The 20682-nt window shown below is 40.0% G+C and overlaps 2 protein-coding genes across 6 annotated transcripts in view; one reads left to right on the top strand and one right to left on the bottom strand.

The window, feature by feature from the left end:
• Positions 1-305: 305 nt before the first annotated feature.
• On the top strand, positions 306-1398 carry LOC127804351 (protein FAR1-RELATED SEQUENCE 5-like). The gene is made up of 2 exons (XM_052341211.1): positions 306-729; positions 809-1398. Exons 1-2 carry the CDS (start codon positions 306-308, stop codon positions 1396-1398), a joined length of 1014 nt encoding a protein of 337 aa, XP_052197171.1.
• Positions 1399-2531: 1133 nt separating this feature from the next.
• LOC127803819 (uncharacterized) overlaps positions 2532-20682 on the bottom strand; it is a 48908-nt gene continuing 30757 nt past the window's right edge. For all 5 annotated transcript variants that reach the window (XM_052340351.1, XM_052340352.1, XM_052340353.1 and 2 more), the window contains 6 exons: positions 4899-4976; positions 4722-4757; positions 4581-4624; positions 4206-4284; positions 4021-4093; positions 2532-3940 (listed from right to left, as the gene is read on the bottom strand). In XM_052340351.1, the coding sequence (XP_052196311.1) occupies positions 2760-3940; positions 4021-4093; positions 4206-4284; positions 4581-4624; positions 4722-4757; positions 4899-4976 (1491 nt within the window). In that variant the 3' untranslated portion in view covers positions 2532-2759. The remainder of the gene's footprint in view (positions 3941-4020; positions 4094-4205; positions 4285-4580; positions 4625-4721; positions 4758-4898; positions 4977-20682) is intronic.

Genomic DNA, 20682 nt, shown 5'->3' with positions numbered 1-20682 from the left:
ACCTCGTTCATTTTGTCTAATAACCATTGTCATTTACTAGTAGTATTGAAGACATACTTTGTAGTTAATTTATTGATATATCTTGTGTTGTCCTAATGTGTTATTTTTAACTAGAGCGTAACTTTTTTTGTAGGGATGGAATCACAATGTTCTGATAATGTGTATCTTCCTCAAGTTTCCATTGGTCGAATTTCGAATATTGGCCAGGTATTTGAATCACACGAGGAGGCTTACACTTTTTACAATGTATATGCATGAGAAGCGGGTTTTAGCACTCGAATTGCAAATAGCAAAAAGAATAAGAAATGGGTGAAACTATATGGAAGTTATTTGTTTTCTCTAAAGAGGGAAAAACAGACGAGACCTATCAGATGTCTCGTAAAAATGCTGTGCCACGGGTTGGTGAAAGAAATCGTGGACATACACGGCTTGGGTGCAATGCTAGATTGTCGGTGGTGAAGCAACAAACTGGCAATAGTTGGGTGGTTAGCCACTTTGTGGAGGAACACAACCATGGTCTAACTACTCCTAGTAGAGTACATTTGTTAAGATCACACCGAAAAGTCTCGGCAACAAAGAAGGCACTTGCGCAACAATTTTCAGAAGCCAATATACCAACATGTCAACAAGTGCGATTGATGGAGATAGAGTCGGGCGGTCCATCATCGATGGGTTGTACTGAGAAAGATATCAGGAATCATGTTAGCTTGTTGCGTCAAGAACAAATGGGTCATGACGCTGAAACACTAATCGAGCATTTCACATTTGAGAGAAAAAAATCCAAACTTTTTCTTTGATTACGATACAGACTCGGACAATAGGATGCTTCGTTGTTTTTGGGCTGATTCTGAGTTAAGAAGATCATATGCCTTCTTTGGCGATGTCGTGGTGTTTGATACAACCTACAACACCAACAAGTACTCGATGGTATTTTCCCCATTTGTTGGTGTAAACCATCATGGCCAGACCATTATTTTTGGTTGCGAATTGTTAAGTGATGAGACTATAGAATCATTTGTTTGGTTGTTTTCGAAGTTCTTAGAAGCCATGCCAAACCAAGCGGCCCTTGTTGTTATAATCACTGATCAAGACGCTGCAATTTCAAAGGCTATCTCAATGCTATTGCCATTCACTCTGCACCGGTTTTGCCTATGGCATATTTTGAACAAGTTTTCAGAAAAATTCAACGCCATGCTGTATAATGAGCAGTATCACAGGCTGGTAAATATTATTAAACAGTCTAAATCGCCTGAGAAGTTCGAACAACGGTGGATCGAGATAATGAAAACCACCAATTTAGGCAGCAATAAGTGGTTGATCAATATGTATGAAATACGCAATTCCTGCACTGAATACATGGTTGACATACGTTGGTACCCATCTGTTGCTCCAACATAACAACTGAGGTTAGCCTAGGTTGCTCATTGAGATCAATATGGTTGGCAACTAATTCCTCTGGCGGAAATGTGAGATAAATTTATTTTTTGAAAAAACTCTTATAAGAAGTCACGTGAATTCTTTTTCAAGGGTCACTAGATAAATTTAACAAATACCATAAAAAAATACTTTTATCTAAAATATTTTTCATATTTTATTTTTTTTATTTATATCTTGATTAACAAATACTATATAGAAGTTCTCACTTAAATATGAGATTCTAAAGAGTGATAAATAACCTTTAAGATATGTGACTTTTTGTTTTGTTTTTTTTTTTTTTTGTTAAGTCTTAGACAACGTTATTTATTTCATATTAAAACATATATTTACCTTCAGAAATATGTAATGAATATTTTTTCAAAGTGTACAATCTATTGTTGATTGGTTAAGAATTCTAGAATTTTCTTGAGATTCATACGAAAATGACTCAAAAATAAAAGAGACAAGCAATGTGTGTCTAAAAAGTATACTTTAACTGAATAATAAAGAGTATAGTTAATAAATCTTATAGATTGCAAGTTAACCCTAATAATTTTGAAGTTATCTAAACTTTTAGCAGGGTTTTAGTGACTTAAGGAAATAATAAAAAGATTTCCGATAGTAAATTGTAAGATTAAATTTCTTTTCCATTTTTGACTTATATTATCTTAATATAATATAATATTATTAGGCTCAATCAAGATTAGATTAAATTACCTTTTAATCCTTCACATTTTAAAAATTAAACTCCCTTTCTTTTGGTAAATAGATATTAATTTCGTTTAAACATGTAAAATATTAAGATTAGGTCATACAACATAAATCTAATTGTAAAGGTCAGTCCAAAAATTAGTTAATATAATTTTTAAAAATAATATTAAAAATATAATGAATATGCTTTATTTTCATATAAGGTACATGACACTAGTTAATAAAATCTTCTTCAAAAACATGAGAACTACTATATATACTTATATTAAATCTTGAATGTAAAATTTAATTATTAAGATCGATTTTACAATAATTCTAAACTAACAAAGTTATAGAAAAGTTACAATCGAACTAAGCTAAGTCGAGTTTCGCTAATAGGCTCAAGCTCAAACTCGACACAAGGCTTAAAGCTAGGCACTATTTTCCCCTTTCCACATTATAACTATCAGAAAAAGAAGAGGAATTTGGAAGTGCCACTGAAACATGTAAATGGCGACCCCAACTCTAACATAGGGATCCAAGTAAGAAGAAAACAAAATTCACATTGAAAGAAGGTTGATTCTGTCTGCAACTTTTGTTAACCTATTGCCAAGTTCCTAATGGTAAAATCTAAATCCCACATGGGTTGGATACTACAATCTTTGAGAAGTTGGCATATTCAGAGACACTCCTTGGCCAGGGAACTCATCGAGCAATAGCAGTTGGTGTGGAGTATAGATCCTTTGATGCGTACCAGGTAGGTATAACCCTTCAGATGTTGATGGCATAGCATCGTTTGCCTGCATTGCTGAATAAGCCTTCCCAGATGTTGCAGCAATGGTATCAGTCCTTTGGGAAGAAATCATGCTTTCACAACTTTGGGAGGGAATCACATTTTGATTCCTGTAAGATGTCGAGTTAATGTAAATTCTCTGAGACACTGGAAGCAATGTAGTGTCAGTTCTTAAAGACATTAGACCACCCAAGCTGTCACTTTGGTGGGATGTTGGCATGTAGACCCTCTCGGACTTTTTATACATCATTGTATCAGTCCTTTGACACGAACCAACACTTTCGGTACTCCTATGAGAAACTGTAGATATGTATAGCCGTTCTGAAGTTGGATGCATATTAGGGTCAGTCCTATGAGACAAAGGACCAACACTGTCATTCCTGTGAGACCCCGAAGCCATAATATCATGTATGTGAGATGTTGGCAAGTACACCCTCTCAGAAGTTGAAGTTGCAACATCTTTTCTCTGACACGTTGCCACCATTTCATCACTCCTCTGAGATGCTGGAGGAATATAAATCCTCTCGGAACAAAGGGGAACATTTTCACCCCAGTGAGATGCTTGAGGAATGTATAGCCTATCAGATGTTTGAGGCACAGATAATGACATTCCAGTGCCGGGTAACCGCCTTTCGGTTGCTGGGTGCACAGGTAATGATATTTCCTGGTTTGTTGAATCTATATCAGAGGTGCCAGGAATTGTCTGTGAGGCTGCCTGGGTTCGTAAATTTCTGTCCATTGTTGGAGGTATAGAAGGTAAAGGATCTGGATTTGGTAAATCCCTTTCAGATGTTGGAGTCAAGGGAAGTGATGCATTGTGGTCTGATAAATCCCCTTCAGGTGCTGAAGGCATTGCTGGCGACACTTCTTGGCTAGGTAAATCACTCTCAGAGGTTGGAGGTTGCACTAGGGACGCTCCTCGACTTGTAATTTCAGTCTCTGACGTTACAGGTAGAGGCTGTGAGACTCTTCTGCTTGGTAAATCCCTCCATCTTTGTGCCACAGTTTTAATTTGTGTGTAGAGTTGTACGCCTGCCTTTCCTGTAATTTAGGAAGAAAGTAAGCATCTTTGGCAGGTATTGAGAGAGAGAGAGAGAGTTGTGTGTAGAAATTGAGATCACCAGCACAAGATGCCTCAGATCCATTGAAAGAAGAAAATGGCAACGGAATTGGAACAGGAACATTTATCCCCACCTGAATTAACCACACTTCATCTGAGACTGTTCAAACTAGTTTAACTTGAGATAGAACAGAGCTCCTGATCGATATCTACATGTCAAATTAAAAAAACAAGAGTTTGGCTTACCAGGCCAGCCTCAATTTCACTCTCGAAAGTCCTTGCAGCAATACCTGATGTGGTGAACAAGGCAACCCCATTTCCACACCTGAAATAAGAGGAGTTCAAAAATTTCAAAAAACTCTAAATTGTCCATTTAACAATTTAAAGGGAGAGAACATTTACAAATGAACAATGATTTGGCCCATGCGTGTGCACACAGACAGAAACTCTGCTTTCAACTTAAAGAAGTAAAATGTTAACGAAGGTTCTTTCCCAATGTGAGAGCCCTGGGAGGGATAGGAACCCAAACTAAACATATGATAGAGATATATAAATCTTACATCATGGAACCAAGTCCTAATTAAATATCAACATGAAAGATAAAAGAGTTTAAGAAATTACTTGCTTCTGTTGACTATAGCTATGGCATCTTCTAAGCTGTCAGCCTTTAGTGGTCAAAAAACAGAATACATGTTATCCAATCTCCATATAAAGAGATGGTCATTCATAACAGGGATGGGACAATCACCAACTCAGGAATACCTGCATACAAAGGAGAACTGGTCCAAAGATATCTTCCTGTCAAAAAAGAAAACATATAGGGTGGTGAAAAATATGGCATTGTGTTTGTTTCAACTCTTCATTCACTCAAAATCACAACATGGTCAATTACATTTATTTGAAAACATTAACAAACAAATGTAAAATAAAACAACATACCTTGTAGCACTCCATACTTGTTGTAACATCACATAGGATGGTTGGACCCACAAAGTTTCCATGCTCATATCCAGGGACCTACACAAAAAAAGTTTGCTTCATCAAAGGCCAAGAAACATGAATACGAACTCAGGACAAGGATGGCATGCGAAAGAAAACCTACGATACCATGTGAAAGAGGCAGATGAAAACACCGCCACCAAGCCTTAACCCCATTAAGTGGGATGACAGAGACACATCAAAATAATAAATTATATACTCTACACAATATATAAAAATACTCACATTCTACAAAACAGGAAATAAACATGATTAGAAGTCAACCTTAACATATATTATTATATAAGCAAACACTACATTTGGCATTATGAAGCGCTGTCAGGTTTTTTATTCCCTAAAATGCCCTTCATATATTTTGCTTAAAAAACACAACCACCAAATAAGTGGTTTCTTGACTTGAACCTATGACTTCTAGGTTATGATAGAGCAAAAGCAACCTAGCTATTACATCAAACCTCATTTTCATTTAAGATCTACTTAAAAGTGAACAAACTAAATTGCAAACATCAAGCATCACCACTTGAAATCTTCTAATTTTTTTTACTTGCACATACATAACACGAGCCACCCCACAAGTATTATAAAAAAAAAATCAAAGTTTTAGAATTTAAGATTAAAGATAAAAAGTTTAAAGAAAAACCAATAAATTGTCAAAGCTTAACGATCTGACAATGGAATTTTCAAGAATTCCTTAAGAATTGTGAGAGAAAGAAATGAGGGGGAATGAGAGAATTGAGAGAGAGAGAGAATTAGATCCAAATTGGAAATGATTTTCATTCATGCCTCTCATTGAGTGAGATCAGTTTTTATTTATATTGATCTTTCCCACAATCAAATGGGAGAATTTCCTGCTAAAAGAACAAAGCAAGGCAGCCTAACTGATGCACGCCACTTGCATCAAGCATGTGCGCATTGGTTACTCCTTTCTTGCTAATTCTGCCCGAATTACAATTTAATTATTAGGCAATACGCGACAATTACTCTCCCCTTGAGGAATTTCTTATCCTCAAGAAATAAAAAGTAAACCCGCTGCCCTAGGGAACTGTCTGAGCAGATCTGGGAGATACTCTTAGGTATTGTTACCCATGTGAAGATGGGCCCATTTCACCAACGCCTGAGTTATGGGGGCTCCCTATTGGTAGATGACTCTTTGATCTAGGATAGCTTATGGCTCTGCTTTAGGCTCTACCCTTCGATTACCTATGGGCAAGCTAGGACTTGTTGGTTGATCTCCCACATATTTCTTCAGTAGGGACACATGAAACACCGGATGAATTTGAGAATTCTTCGACAATTGGAGCTTGTAATTTTGCTACGATGGGGAAAGGCCAGTAGTACCTCAGGCTTAGCTTAGTCACTTGCTCAGTTGTCACTGCCTTAATTTGTGAGGGTCAGAGCTTTAGTACACTTCTTCTCCCACTACAAATTCTCTTTCACTCCTACCCTTGCATGTATGTTGCTTCATTTTGTTCTGGGCCATGGCTAAATCTTGTCTAAGCTGCTGGAGAACCTCCTGTCTTTGCTAGAGGTGGGAATTTACTGGTGCCACATTGGTGAACTCCTGGGTCACTGGTAGTAGAGGGGGCTTGTACCCAAATAAGGCTTCAAACGATGACATCCAGATGGAGCTGTGGTGGCTGGAGTTGTACCGCCACTGGGCTAAAGCCAACCACTTATGCCAACCTTTAGGCTGTTAGAAACTCAGGCACCTTAAGTAATTCTCCAAGCATTGATTAGCCCTCTATGTTTGCCCATCCTTTTGGGGGTGGCAAGCGAATGACAAGCTAAGTTTTGCCCCCATAGACTTCAATAGTGTTTGCCAAATGAGGCTAGTGAATACTTGTCCCGATCCAAAATGATAGTTTAAGGAACCCCATGCAACTTGATGACTTGATCAAGGAACACCCTAGCAACCTTCTGGGTGGTGTAAGGATGAGATAGGCCTAGGAAGTGGGCAAATTTTGTAAACCTATCGACCACCACAAATATACAGCCTTTACCTTCTAATATGGGCAGCCCTTCAATAAAATCCATGGACACGCTTTTCCAAGCTTGACCTGGAATGTCTAGGGGTTGTAGTAATCCAGGCATGGCCACGATTTCATGCTTGCATCGTCTGCAAGCATCACAAGCCATTACAAACCTAACCACTGCTTCCTTCAACTTGGGCCAAAAGAAAAGTTGCCTCACCTTATGATATGCATTTTGAATTCCCGAATGTCCTAATGGGGGGACCCATGTAGGGCCCGGAGGATCTTCTCCTTAACATTTGGGCAGTTTCCAATTACTATCCTTCCCTTATACCTGAGCACCCCATTCTGCAGTGTATATCCCCTTTTGCTGTTAGGATCCAACACCAACTGCTCCAAAAGCCCCTTGATTTGCTTGTCTGAGTCATAGCTGTTGGCCACCTCTTGGTACCAACCCGGTATTACTGCGGTGTGGAAAAGGAAATGGTATTCCTTGATGATTTTATTGATGTAAATAATAAAATTTATACAAGAAAGTTCCTAAGAATTCTCCTAAGTTTTACAACTAGATTACATTCCTACTTTTTAGGACTAGATAACCTACCTTATATCTAGGACTAGATTACATCAATTTAAATGAACAATAAATAGATAAAATACAAAATAGATACAAAAGATAATATAATAAAAAATTGATCTCTATCTTTATCTCTTTCTTGATTCTCGGCCATAGCGCTTCTTATCCCTATTCCAACACTCTCCCTCAAGCTGGGGAGTAGATATCAATCATACCCAGCTTGTTGATCATGACTTCAAACTGGGTATTTGGCAAACCTTTTGTAAGAACATCGGCTACTTGATGGTTGGAAGGAATATATGAAATCTTCAATAGCCCACTATCTAATTTTTCCTTTAGGAATGTCTATCAATCTCAATATACTTGGTTTTTTCATATTGCATCGGATTGTAGGCTATGCTTATAGATGATTGATTATCTCCCAAGAGTTCAATAGGCCTTTGTATCAGAATTTTTAAATCTTCTAGGATAATCTTTACCCATAAGAGTTCGCATACACCTAGAGCCATAGCTTTAAATTCTGCCTCAACACTAGATCTAGCCACTACTCCTTGCTTTTTACTCGTCCAAGAGATTAAATTTCCTCCTAGAAATACACAGTACCTAGTTGTAGATCTTCGGTCAACCAAAGAGCCACCATAATCCGCATCTGTATAGCCTTGAAGCTTTAAGTTTGTCCCTGGAGTGAATAAGATTTCTTTTCTAGACGTAGCTTTAAGATAACATAGAATCTTCCTTACTGTTGCCATATGTTCTTCATTAGGATCATGCATGAACTAGCTGACAGCAAAAAATATGTCAGGCCTAGTATGTGATAGATATATTAGTCGTCCTACCAAGCATTGAAATGTCCCTTTGTCCACTTCTTGACCACCCTTATTAGCTTGTAATTTTCTATTGGGATCAACTGGTATCCTTGCTCCTTTTCCTCCTAATAGCCCTGTTTCATCAAGCAAATCCAAGACATATTTTTGTTGTGATAGAAAAATACCTTCCTTTGAGTGTGCTACTTCTATACCTAAGAAGTATCGTAATTGGCCAAGATCTTTGATTTCAAATTCATGAGCTAGGTTTTGTTTGAGACAACCTTGTTCAATTGTGTCATTCCCCGTCACCACAACATCATCCACATAGACAAGTAAAACTGTTATCTTTTCCCCTGTATGTCTGATAAATAGGGTGTGGTCTCCTTGGCTTTGGTGGTATCCCATAGAAAGCATGGCCTTTGAAAATCTTCCAAACCATGCACGAGAGGACTGTTTGAGCCCATATAGAGCTTTCTTGAGTTTACAAACCTGATTCTTCCCATCTCCTGCATGTGTAAAACCTGGAGGGATTTCCATAAAGACTTATTCCTCTAAATCTCCGTGTAAGAAGGCATTTTTGACATCGAATTGTTGCAATTTCCACCCAAATTTAGCTGCCAATGCTATTAGAATTGGGGGGTCATAAAAGTCTCTAGATAATCAATACCATAAGATTGAGTATAACCCTTGGCCACTAGGTGGGCCTTATACCTGTCAAGAGTTCCATCAACCTTGCATTTGACATTAAAAATCCATCTACAGCCCACTGGTTTTGTTTCACTTGATCTAGGAACTAACTCCCAGGTTTGGTTTTTCTCTAGAGCATCCATTTCTTCTAACATGGCCTTTTTCCAATTATGATCTTTAACAGCTTCTTCTACTGATTTGGGAATAACAATTGCATCCAATGATGTTAGGAAGCTTTGATGTTGAGTGGATACACGGTGGTATGATAGATAAGAAGCTAATGGATGTTTGGTGCAAGCTCTAACACCTTTTCGAATGGCAATTGAAAGGTCCAAGTCCAAGGATTCTGGTTGAAGTTGAGGTATACTAGAGTTGATGGTTGAGTACTACTTGGTGTAATTTCAAGGCTAGTATTAGGAGCTGATGATTCTCTTGGCTACAGTTCTTCAATGGGTTGCCTTCTCTTGTACACATAAGGAGAACCTTTATATCTTATAAGAGAATTGAGCCTCAAGTGAGATTGTTCCATAGAATGATCAGTTGGTAAGAGTTGGGGGTGTCATAATAGGGTTGCTATCTTGGGAAGAATGACCTTGACTGGTTGCTCTTGTTTCAAGACTTGTATTTAAAAACTCCCAATCCATATCTACAGGATTTATATCTGCTAGAATGGGAACAAAATAGGGCTAAGATTCACTAAATGTGACATCTTTTGAAACATAGAACTTTTGGGTGTTTGGGTGGTAGTACTTATACCCTTTTAGTGTTGGAGAATATCCAAGGAATGTGCACTTAAGGGCCCTAGGGTCCAACTTGTCTCTATGGATTTTGAGTATGTGAACAAAACATACACATCCACACTCTTAAGGGAAGCTGGTTATGAAGATTAAAGTCTGGGAAAAATGAAGTTAAACACTGGAAAGAACTTTGACCATTGAGAACCCTAGATGGATCCCTATTAATGACATAAGTAGCAGTTAACACTGCTTCTCCCCAAAAATATTTTGGCACATGATGATGATGAAGTAAGGTTCGGATGACATTGAGAAGATGACGCATTTTTCTTTCTGCCACCCCATTTTGTTGGGGTGTATCAATACAAGATAACTCATGTATGATTCCCTCTTGTTGGAAGTAATTCAACAAGTGAGTGTTAAAGTAATCCTTTGCATTGTCTATTCTAAGTCTTTTTATAGTGGTCCCAAATTGGGTTTGAATCATTTTGCATAATGTAATCAATACAGACCTAATAGTAGCCTTATCTTTTAAAAGAAATACCCAATACATTCGTGTGCAATCATTAATGAATGTAATAAACCATTTTTCCTCAGAACAGTTGGGTATTCTAGACGGTCCCCAAACATCAGAATGAATCAAATAGAATGGTTTTGAAGATAAAATGTTACTAATTGGAAATGAGACTCAATGATGTTTAGCAACAATGCATTCATCACACCTAAGACTACTAGGATCTAAAGACTTAAACAAACCTGGAAATAATTGTTTTAACAATCTAAATGGAGAGTGACCTAGTCTAAAATGGTGTAACCAAATAGAAGATAAGTTAGAGGCTGACTGGGAGGAAGAAGAATAAGCCACAAGTTGTTGTTGTCTCCTTGTAGAACAATCATTCTCCTCATCCAAGATATAGAGCCCATTTCGAACTTTAGCCACACCAATCATCTGCCCCGTTTTCTTGTCTTGAAACTTACACATTGAAGGTGAGAAAACAACCAAACAGTCAAGATTTTGGGTTAGTTTCTGTATAGAGATTAAGCTGGTAGTTAGAGCTGGGACATGAAGAACTTGTTCTAGGGAAAGCTAAGCGTTTAATGATACTTTGCCTTTACCTAGGATAGGGATAGTGGTTCCATTGGCAATCATGATATGTTTGGTAGGCTCAAAGGTGTCATAAGTCACAAAACAATGAATATTAGGGGTCATGCGGTTGGTAGCCCCTAAATCAAGGACCCAACTACTATTCTTACCAGTTTTAGATGCTGAAAAAACTATATAGGAAGGAAAGTTACCTTGATGGGCTAAGGAGCAAGTTCCTCCATCTTGAAATGTCCGGAGAAAGGCCTTTAACTTACCTAACTCCTCGGTATTCAGTTGAGTGAAATTACCTTATGTTTCTCCTTTATCAACTTCCTCTTCTTGTTCCTTGTTGACATGAAAACTTTGGGATTTCATGTTCTTGAAGCCTCCGATCCTACTCGAGACTGTCTCCTTCCCATGTAGTTTAAAGCATGTTTCCCTAGTGTGACGGGGCTTTTTGCAAAAACTACACCACTATGAATCTCGATTAGTACTAGGGCTGTGGTTCGGGAAGCCTGATCCTGATTTGCCGGGGTTCTGAAACCCTAATTTCCCAGCTTTATTTCCTCGACCTTCCTGCTTGCTAATCACTAGGGCTGATCCCTCGATGGTATGTTCAATTAGCATAGCATATCTTCGATTTTCCTCACTCCTTACAATTGCAAAAACCTTATTCAGATTTGGGAGTTTCTCCTTACCAAGAATTTGCACCCTTATCTGGTTGAATTCAGGATTGAGTCCAACTAGGAACTCTACAATCCGGTCTCGTTCAATTATCTGATTGAGTGTTGCAGCATCTTCTCGGCATACCATTTTGATGGGCTAATATTGGTCAAGTTCCAGCCATAATCCTCTCATCAAGTTGTAGTAATCCGTGACTATGAGTTGGCTCTGTTTGGTAGATGTAATCTTTGTTTTGACTTCAAAGATCACAGAAGCATCTTGGATTTTGGAGTAGGCTATGTAAGTCGAATCTGTCTCCATGGGAGGGTTTCTAGTCAGATGGTTACCCTTCCCATGGCCTTAAGAAGAGTCTTCACTAATTGAGCCCATTGGAGATAATTCTTCCCGTCCAACCTATAAGATGGATGGACTATAGGTAATTCCGAGATCAGAGGAACTTCACCTAGGTTCGAAATCAGAGGAACTTCACCAGGGTGATCTGGCTGGTGTCCTTCCATTAGGTTTGTCTCATCGGTTGCAACATCTGATAATTCTGCCATTGCGAGCTTCGGAGGGCGAAAATCTGGAACTGCTACAGGCTACAATCTAAAATCTAGAACTACTACTGAAATCTGGAAGAATTAGGTTTGTGAGTGCAATGAAGGCACTCAGGTGTAAACAAGTCTGGCCAAGAATTGTGCAATGAAGGCAGAACCAATAGATGGATCAAATCGAAGATTGTGCGATGAAGGCACTAGGGTTACAATGTATCATACTAGGAGGCCTGATGCTCTAATACCATGTGGAAAAAGGAAACGGTATTCCTTGATGATTTTATCGATATAAATAATAGAATTTATACAAGAAGGTTCCTAAGAATTCTCCTCCTAAGTGTTAGAACTAGATTACATTCCTACTTTTTAGGACTAGATAACCTACCTTATATCTAGGACTAGATTACATCAATTTACATGAACAACAAATAGATAAAACCAATAAAAAACTAATCTCTATCTGTATCTCTTTCTTGATTCTCTGCCATAGCACTTCTTATCCCTGTTCCAACATGAGGTAATGGATGTTGTTTCTCCTTTTTCCTAACGCCTAGACCGAACATTTGCCACGACATTGTCCTTCCCTTTCTTATATTATATGGTATAATCAAGGCCCATCAATTTAGCCATACATTTGTTCTATAGTTGGGTGTGTAGTTTCTGTTCCAACATAAACTTCAAGTTTTGGTAGTCAGTCTTGATTACAAATTGGCCCCCTTGAGACAGTGTCTCCACTTCTCTATCACCATTAACAACGCCACAAATTCTTTCTTATATATACTCAATCCTGCATGCCTTGGAGCCAATGCTTGATTGAGGAAGGCTATGGGCCTGCCTTCCTGCATTAACACAACCCCCACACCATTATCACACGCGTTAGTTTCAACCACAAAAGTCTTGTTGAAGTCCGATAACCCCAAAACTGGGGCCTTACTCATGGCCTGCTTTAACTGCCCAAAGGTTGCCGCAGCTTCAGGTCCCCATCTAAACCCTTCCTTCTTCAGCATTTGTGTCAGTGGCCTACTTATCACTCCATAACCCTTCACAAACCTCTTGTATTACCCTTTCAAGCCTAAGAATCCCTTTAAGGCTTTGAGGGTGGTAGGCCTTGGCCACAACTGCATGACTACCACCTTGTTTGGTTTAGTGCTGACCCCTTCACAAGAGATGATATACCCCACCTGCCTTTGAGCAAATGAACACTTTGACCTTTTAATATACAATTGGTTGACTCTAAGGATCTCAAAGGTAGCCTTTAGGTGTGCTAGGTGTTGGTCAAAAGTGCGGCTATACACCAATATATCATTGAAGAATACAAGGATACAATTTCTTAGGTGTGGTTTAAATATTTGGTTCATTAGGGACTGGAAAGTAGCTGGGGGCGTTGGTAAGGCCAAAAGGCATTACTAAGAATTCGTAATAGGCTTGATGGGTTCGAAATGCAGTATTAGGGATGTCTTGTGGGCTCATTCTAATCTGGTGATAGCTTGCACTAAGATCAAGTTTGGAAAAAATAGTGGCATCCCTTAGTTCATCTAAGAGATCCTCAATGAGGGGAATGGAGAATTTATCTTTGACAATCATGGCATTCAACTATCGATAATCCACATAGAAGCGTTACGATCTATCCTTTTTAACTAATAGCGCAGGGGATGCAAAAGGGTTGTAGTTGGGTTGAATTAGAGAGTGTTATAACATTTCTTAACCATCCTTTCTATTTTTGTTTTCTATGCTGGGGGATATCGACAGGCTCGGGCATTGAAAGGCTCAGAATTAGGTTTTAGGCTGATGGAATCATCATGAGTTCTAGGGTGGGGGTAAGGTCTTAGGCTCTTTAAACAGATTCTCATATTCAACTAAAAGCATATTGAGTAGGTCGAGTTGGCTTTACCTCCCATGTCTACTGTGGTGGATTGCTGACAAGCAACATCAACTCACTAATTGCCTCCTGCTCCTCCTCTTCGTCTCCCAGTGCTTGGATAAAAAAGAGTTGGGCCACCCGATTCATCTTTTGCTTGATGATCTTTTGCAACTGTTTCCTCGTAATCATCTTACACATTCCCACTCCCTTATTGCCCACCAGTGTCATCCTTCTCCCTTCTTTCTCAAATGTGACCTCTATTCTATTAAAGTCAAAGCATATGGGACTCACATGCTTCATCCAATCCACCCCCAAAACTACATCACAACCCCCAAATTTCAACAACCTAAGATCTGCCTCAAAGGGTTCCCCCTACATCTCCCAACAAAAGCCTACACAGACTGTTCTACTCACCACTTTGCTCCCATTTGCCACAGTTACAGTTAGGGGTTGGGTGTTGATTAGGGAACACTTCAACCTCTTGGCAGTTCCTTCGTCTAAAAAACTATGGGTGCTCCCACTATCTCTATAAGGATCATCAACTTACTCTCTTCCACCTTCCCTTCCACCTTAATGATTTTATTATTGGCCAACCCTCTCAAGGCATGCAATGAGATCCCTCTGTTGTCTTCCTCTCCTTCTTTAGGCACATCAAACATTTCCTCCTCTTCTATGTTTTCTTCCTGTCCTTTTAGTAGAAGCAATTACTTCTTGCACTGGTGACCAAGGAAATACCTATCCCTACATTTGAAGCAGAGATTAGCCTACCTCCTTTGCTCCATTACTCCTTGCAACGCTCTAATAGTCTCCCTTCCTTGGTTCTTCCCCACGAGGGTCAACACATTGTTTGTCCTTTCCTTGTTTATCAATCCCTCTTTCTCATTAGTGCTTCCATCGTCAGCTCATGTAACCTCGCACTCTCGGCTAGGGGTGTGCATTCGCTTATAACCGAATCAAACCGACCAAAAAATACTAACCTGAACCAAACCGAATCGCATGTAATAACCGAATCGAACCGACCGATTAATACTAACTAACCGAACTAACTGAAACCGAACTAATCGAAATCTAAACTAAGTTAACCGAACTGATAACTAATAACCGATTGGGCAAAATCAGTAAAAACAAACAAACCGATTTGCAGAAATGAAATACAAGAAGAACATCCATTGATATAGAAAAACGCAAAACCATTTAGAGATTGAGAGAAATACAAATCAATTTGTGCAAAAGAAGGAAATACAAACGAAAAACCCAGCAAACGAAGAAATATCAAGAAACTAACCTCACTGAAAGTCAAAAAAATTGAAAAATTAAAACCCTAACCTAACGTCAATACTAACCTCTGTCTGACGGTTGGTCATCGTTGGTACTTGGTATGGGTCGATCGTCCAAGCACAAGGAAGGGAAGAAACAAGGAGACGAAGGGGACGATGATCGGCGAAGGGAAAGGCGTCGGTCTGGGTCTGATGAAGGGGACGACAATCGGCAAAGGGAAAGGCGGGGAGCAGCTGACTGCTGGCGGCAAAGGGAAAGGTGTCGAAGGTGGAGGCGACACCGATGGCAACGGACTCGAAGGGTCTCTCTCGGCATCTCGCGTCCATCTTGGTCCAGCCTTCCAGTTCCAGGTGAGTGAGAGTCTTTGCCTCGGGTGCCACGGCGTTTATGCCGTTGCACCCGAGGGGGCGATGGTGCCGTCGTGCCAGAGCTTCGGAGACGCTGGAAGGGAGAGAGCAGAGCGAACGAAGGATCGATTCGATCCTTCCGCCTTCTGAGACTTCTCTCCTCTGCCTCTGCGTGACTTCTGTTTGACTTGGGGATATTTTCACTTTGCTTTGTAAACCCAAAACTGTGTCGTTTTTGTAAGTTCGGTTCGGTTCGGTTATTTCAAGCAAAAAACCGAACTGAACACCGAAAATCGAACTTTTCAAAAAAATTAACCGAACTGAAATTTTGAAAACAAAATAACCGAACCAACCGAACTTGTTGGTTCAGTTCGGTTACTTCGATTTAACCGAAGTTGTGCTCACCCCTACTCTCAGCTGCATGCTTGAGAGTCATGGGTCGTAATACCTTCACCATGGGCCTTAGCTCCTCATTCAACGCACTTATGAAACTAGAGACAAAGTATGCCTCAGTGAGATAGGGGTTATGATTGAGCATCAGTACCTTTAGCTCTTCAAACCTCCACTGGTAATCCGCCACTGATCCCCCTTGTCGAATCTTGTTAAACTCCTCCACCACGTTGGTCATTCCCCTATCTTCGAACCCCTCACATAATTCCTCCGCAAATTCAGCTCACTAACATTCCTCCTTCGCTTTAGCCCATCCCTGGTACCAATCATTTCCTGCATCGCTGAGGTAAGCTGCAGCTAGAGCTAGCCTCTGCTGCTCAAGGACCCCATACCATTCAAATGCTCTCTCACACCTCCTAATCCACCATCTAGGGGTGTTACCATCAAACATGGGATATCCAATTTCGACATAGGAATCCCCGGGTGGCCATGCCCCCCAAATTACCCCCTGCCTTCTTCCTACTATATTTTCTTCTGTTTCCACCGACTCCTCTCCAATTTTGGAGGTTCCTAGCCTCCTCTGATTCATCCCTTGTCCAAGGAGAATCGAATCAACCTTTTCTCTAGGAGGAAAATTAAGGGATAATCTTATCGAATGTTGTCGAGCAAACATTACCATAAACCCTTGCAGTTGCTCCCTAATCTACATTTTTCACGTATGTGAGTAACCTCCTCTCGGATCTGAGTTACCACTCCATCCAACTTACAATCAATGGAGATAATCGCCTCATGATTGCGATTGGATCCGAGCTCCAATTGATCCACTCTTGCCTGCAGATCCGTCACAGTGGAGCCAAATTGTTGCAATTGCATCTCCATGTTCTTCATCCACGTACCTCCCGCCATCTATCAAAATTCACCACGATCGAAATTGGCCAGGATCGGTTCTGATACCAAATTGTCAGAGCTTAATGATCTAATAATGGAATTCTCAAGAATTCCATAAGAATTCTGAGAATTAGAGAAGAGAATTGAGAGAGAAGGAAATGAGGGGGAATGAGAGAATTGAGAGAGAGAGAGAGAGAGAGAGAGAGAGGGAGAAAATTCCAAATTGGAAATGATTTTCATTCATGCCTCTCATTGAGTGAGATCAATTCTTATTTATACTAATCTCTCCACAATCAAATGGGAGAATTTCCCACCAAAAGAACAAAGTAGGGCGGCCTAATTGATCCACGCCACTTGCATCAAGCATGTGCACGTTGGTTACTCCGTTCCCACTAATTCCCCCCGAATTACAATTCAATTATTAGGCGGTACATGACATAAATACAACTCACATTGGTTTTATTTCATAATTTGCTTTTAGCTTGCACTTTTAAAACTATAAGGTATTCTAATTTGTTTAACCAATAGACATGCTTCATCATTTGATGGACATAGATGCCCTCCAAGTGCTTGAAAAGGGTCTAGTAGCAAAATTAAAAAATTTAATCAAAACATGTGGGGCATGTATCTATAAGTGTCCAACATGACAAGTCATCATCATGGGAGTGCCCATGATTCATAGATAAAGGGTATATATTAAGATGAGATGAACAGGGCTTTTGATTTCATATATGGGTATGCCATAAGAGTTGCATCTTTACATCAGCACAGCAAGGGAAGCAGTGTCCTTGATCAAGGTTCAACTGTTTGTAGAACCATTTGATAGTGAATTTAATTACTAAAATAGGTATTTTCATGATTATCCAATACATGCTAATAAATATTGATTTAGGTAAAAGCTACCACACCACAACTCTTGATTATATGTGAAAGTACATTAAACCAAATATATTTAGACCCAAAAGTTGACATGCTCTAACTGTAAAAATGAATTAAGATATCAAGAAACCAGTTCAGAAAAACCATACTGTTCCAACCCACAGCCACCACTGGATTCATGACATAAATGCTTCAATTTTAAAGAAAGAAAATTAAAAAGACACACACACACATATATATATATACCCCCCTCCAAGAGAGAGGGAATAAATTAAACAGCAGTGCAATTAATGCACAATAAAATTTCTAGCAACAGAGTAACTAGAACGTGGCCAATTTTTAAAAAGTAAATAGCCAAATAATGCACATTGGAATATTGTTGTACTTTGTGTATGGGATAAGGGAATTATAACTTATCCCTAGTTGCTTTGTCTTATTGCAGTTGATATGACTTTAAGAGGTGCAATACCATATTTTAACCTACCAGCATATCCCTTACACATCAGATATATATCCTGTAGGGCCAAGCATACCATCTCCTAGGATAAAGGAACTTTAGAATGAGGGATATATAAACTACATCATTATCACGTGAAGAGCCTTTCCAGAGCTTATCTTTAAATTTTTATTGTTGTTATTTATTGCTTATGTTGCTTTCTCTACTGTAATTCCTTAGATAGTTATAGTAATAGCTTCCTTATTTTACTGTTGTAAATTCTAGAAGAAGGTAGTTACTCCCATGTGCAGAGAAGTTAGGGAATCCCGAGTTTGTTAGAGGAGTGGGGCCCACCCTGACAAGAGAATCTCCTCCCAGACGCTAGTGTATATCCTCCTATTCGAACAAGGGGAAGAGGCATGAATGAAAATCAGAATTCTTACTGTTCTCTCCTCTGTTTTCTCTCTCTCGTTCTTCTCTCTGTCTCACTCGTTCTTCTCTTTCTCTTTGTTGCTGCTCTCTGTTCGGGCGTTTGGGTCCTTCTAATTCATATCAGAATTGGGAGGAAGAATGTTATCAGACTTAGGTCGTGACAATCTTGGTATCAGAGCATCGGTTCTCAGCCAAAGTCGCTAGATTGGTGTGATGGCGGAAGGGACCCACACGAAGAATTTCGAGACACAATTGCAGCAAGTCAGCTCAACTATGTCAGATTTCCAGGGTAGGATTGACCAATTGGAGATCCAAGGGGAAAGAAACCATGAGGCAATCATGCCAATGGATCGCAAGCTAGAAGGTTCGTTGGAAGGAATGGAACAGGGACTGGAAGGGTCCATGGCGAGGCTGCAAGAAGACATGGAGGCGCAAATGCAGCAGTTTATGCTCGTGTTTACTCGCCAAAACATAAGAATGGCTCCTGACTTTCCTCCACGTGAAAGGGATGATCCCATATTACCGCGAAATAAAATGAATAAAAGGGAAGGAACCTCAGAGATTGAGGTAGAGCCTGAGGAAGGATTGGAGGGAGTTGTGGGTAGAGAAAGGAATGAGCAGCCTCATGGCCATCCCCCGAGGTTTCCCATGCCCCAGATGGAGATACCAACGTTCGAAGGAACTAAACCCCGATGGTGGTTGAGGAAATGTGAAAGGTTGTTCAACTGGCACAACATACCCAGGGGGCAAAGGGTGTTGTTAGCCACTACTCACTTCAATGAAGCAGTGGATGCTTGGTTCTAGGGGTGCCTTAGTGTGAGGGAGGATTACACATGGGAAGAGTTCTCTGAAAAATTGTGTGAGCGATTTGGGAGAGGAGTATGGTGGAGACAATAGAAGAGTTTAATAAGCTTAAACAAACAGGGAGCGTTGAGGCTTATTTACAAAAGTTTGAAGAACTAAGGTCGTTTATGATATGCCACAACCCTCATTTATCATAAGCTTACTTTGTGTCAAGCTTTTTGAGTGGCTAAAATGAGGAGTTACGACCAATGGTAAAAATAATGAGGCCGAGGACAGTGGAGCAAGCCTCTGAAAGTGTTTGATTACAAGAAATGTCCATAGAGGCATTCATGAAGAAGCAGAGGCAACAACAGAGAGGGTGGCTCTGGGAACAAACCCTGTTGGGGAAAAAGTTACCACCAGGATATAGCAAGAGGTAACTAAGGGGTGAAGAGTGTAGGTGGATCAAGCTCAGTTCCTTACGGGGAGCAATTAAGGGAACAAAGGAGGTTGGCTGGCCTTTGCTTCCGATGCGGTGACAAGTACCACCCGGGGCAACCCTGTAAGAGGCAGATTCTCTTGCTGGAGGGGGATGAAGAGGAGAACCTAGAAGAGGCAGTAGAAGCAGACGGAAGGGAGATTAGAGCATAGGACAATGGAGAGATTTCCATTCACGCCTTGAAGGGATTAGCGAACAACAACATCATCAAGGTGGAGGAGCAATTTAAGGGCAGTGATCTCATGATCTTAGTAGACAGTGGGAGCACCCACAGCTTTCTTGATGAAAGCACGGTAAAGAGGCTGAAGTGCCAACTAACAGGGACTCCACCTTTGAGTGTGACAGTGGCTAATGGCCAAAGGGTGTTGAGCAAATCAACCTGCAATGTCTTTTGGGAGTGGATTGGATGAAAGGGGTTAGCCCCATCAGTTTTAATTTTAACCGAATGGAAGTATCTTTTGAGAAAGAGGGAAGGAATATGACATTATCCGAACGAAAAGAGATGGGAACATGCAAGATGATATCAGGGAAGAGACTACAGAGGGTGATTAAGGGGAAATGGGGACAATTGACACACCTCTTTTCGATTGTGACAACTAAGGAGGTACAAGGAGATCTAGCACTGCAAGGGGAGATATACCTAACGGTTAGCGCACCCCAAGGGATGCCCAATCAGGTACATCACTTAAACCTCCTTAATAAACTGCTAGTATAATATGAGGATCTCTTCATTGAACCCCAATCACTTCCCCCTACCCGAATGCATGACCACTCTATTAACTTAAAACCACACACAGAGCCTATTAACATCAGAACTTACCGTTACCCCCCACTCCAGAAAAATGAAATCGAAAAA

Source organism: Diospyros lotus, chromosome 6, assembly GCF_014633365.1.
Source record: "Diospyros lotus cultivar Yz01 chromosome 6, ASM1463336v1, whole genome shotgun sequence".
Taxonomy (NCBI): Eukaryota; Viridiplantae; Streptophyta; class Magnoliopsida; order Ericales; family Ebenaceae; genus Diospyros; species Diospyros lotus.
The sequence above is the reverse complement of the archived record's forward strand: the minus strand, read 5'-3'. Positions and strand labels throughout refer to the sequence as shown.

Coding starts and splice junctions, on each gene's coding strand:
- LOC127804351 (XM_052341211.1), top strand. CDS start 306: ATGGGTGAAACTATATGGAAGTTATTTGTTTTCTCTAAAGAGGGAAAA. Junction 730..808: donor GTTGCGTCAAGAACAAATGG/GTCATGACGCTG, acceptor ATTACGATACAG/ACTCGGACAATAGGATGCTT.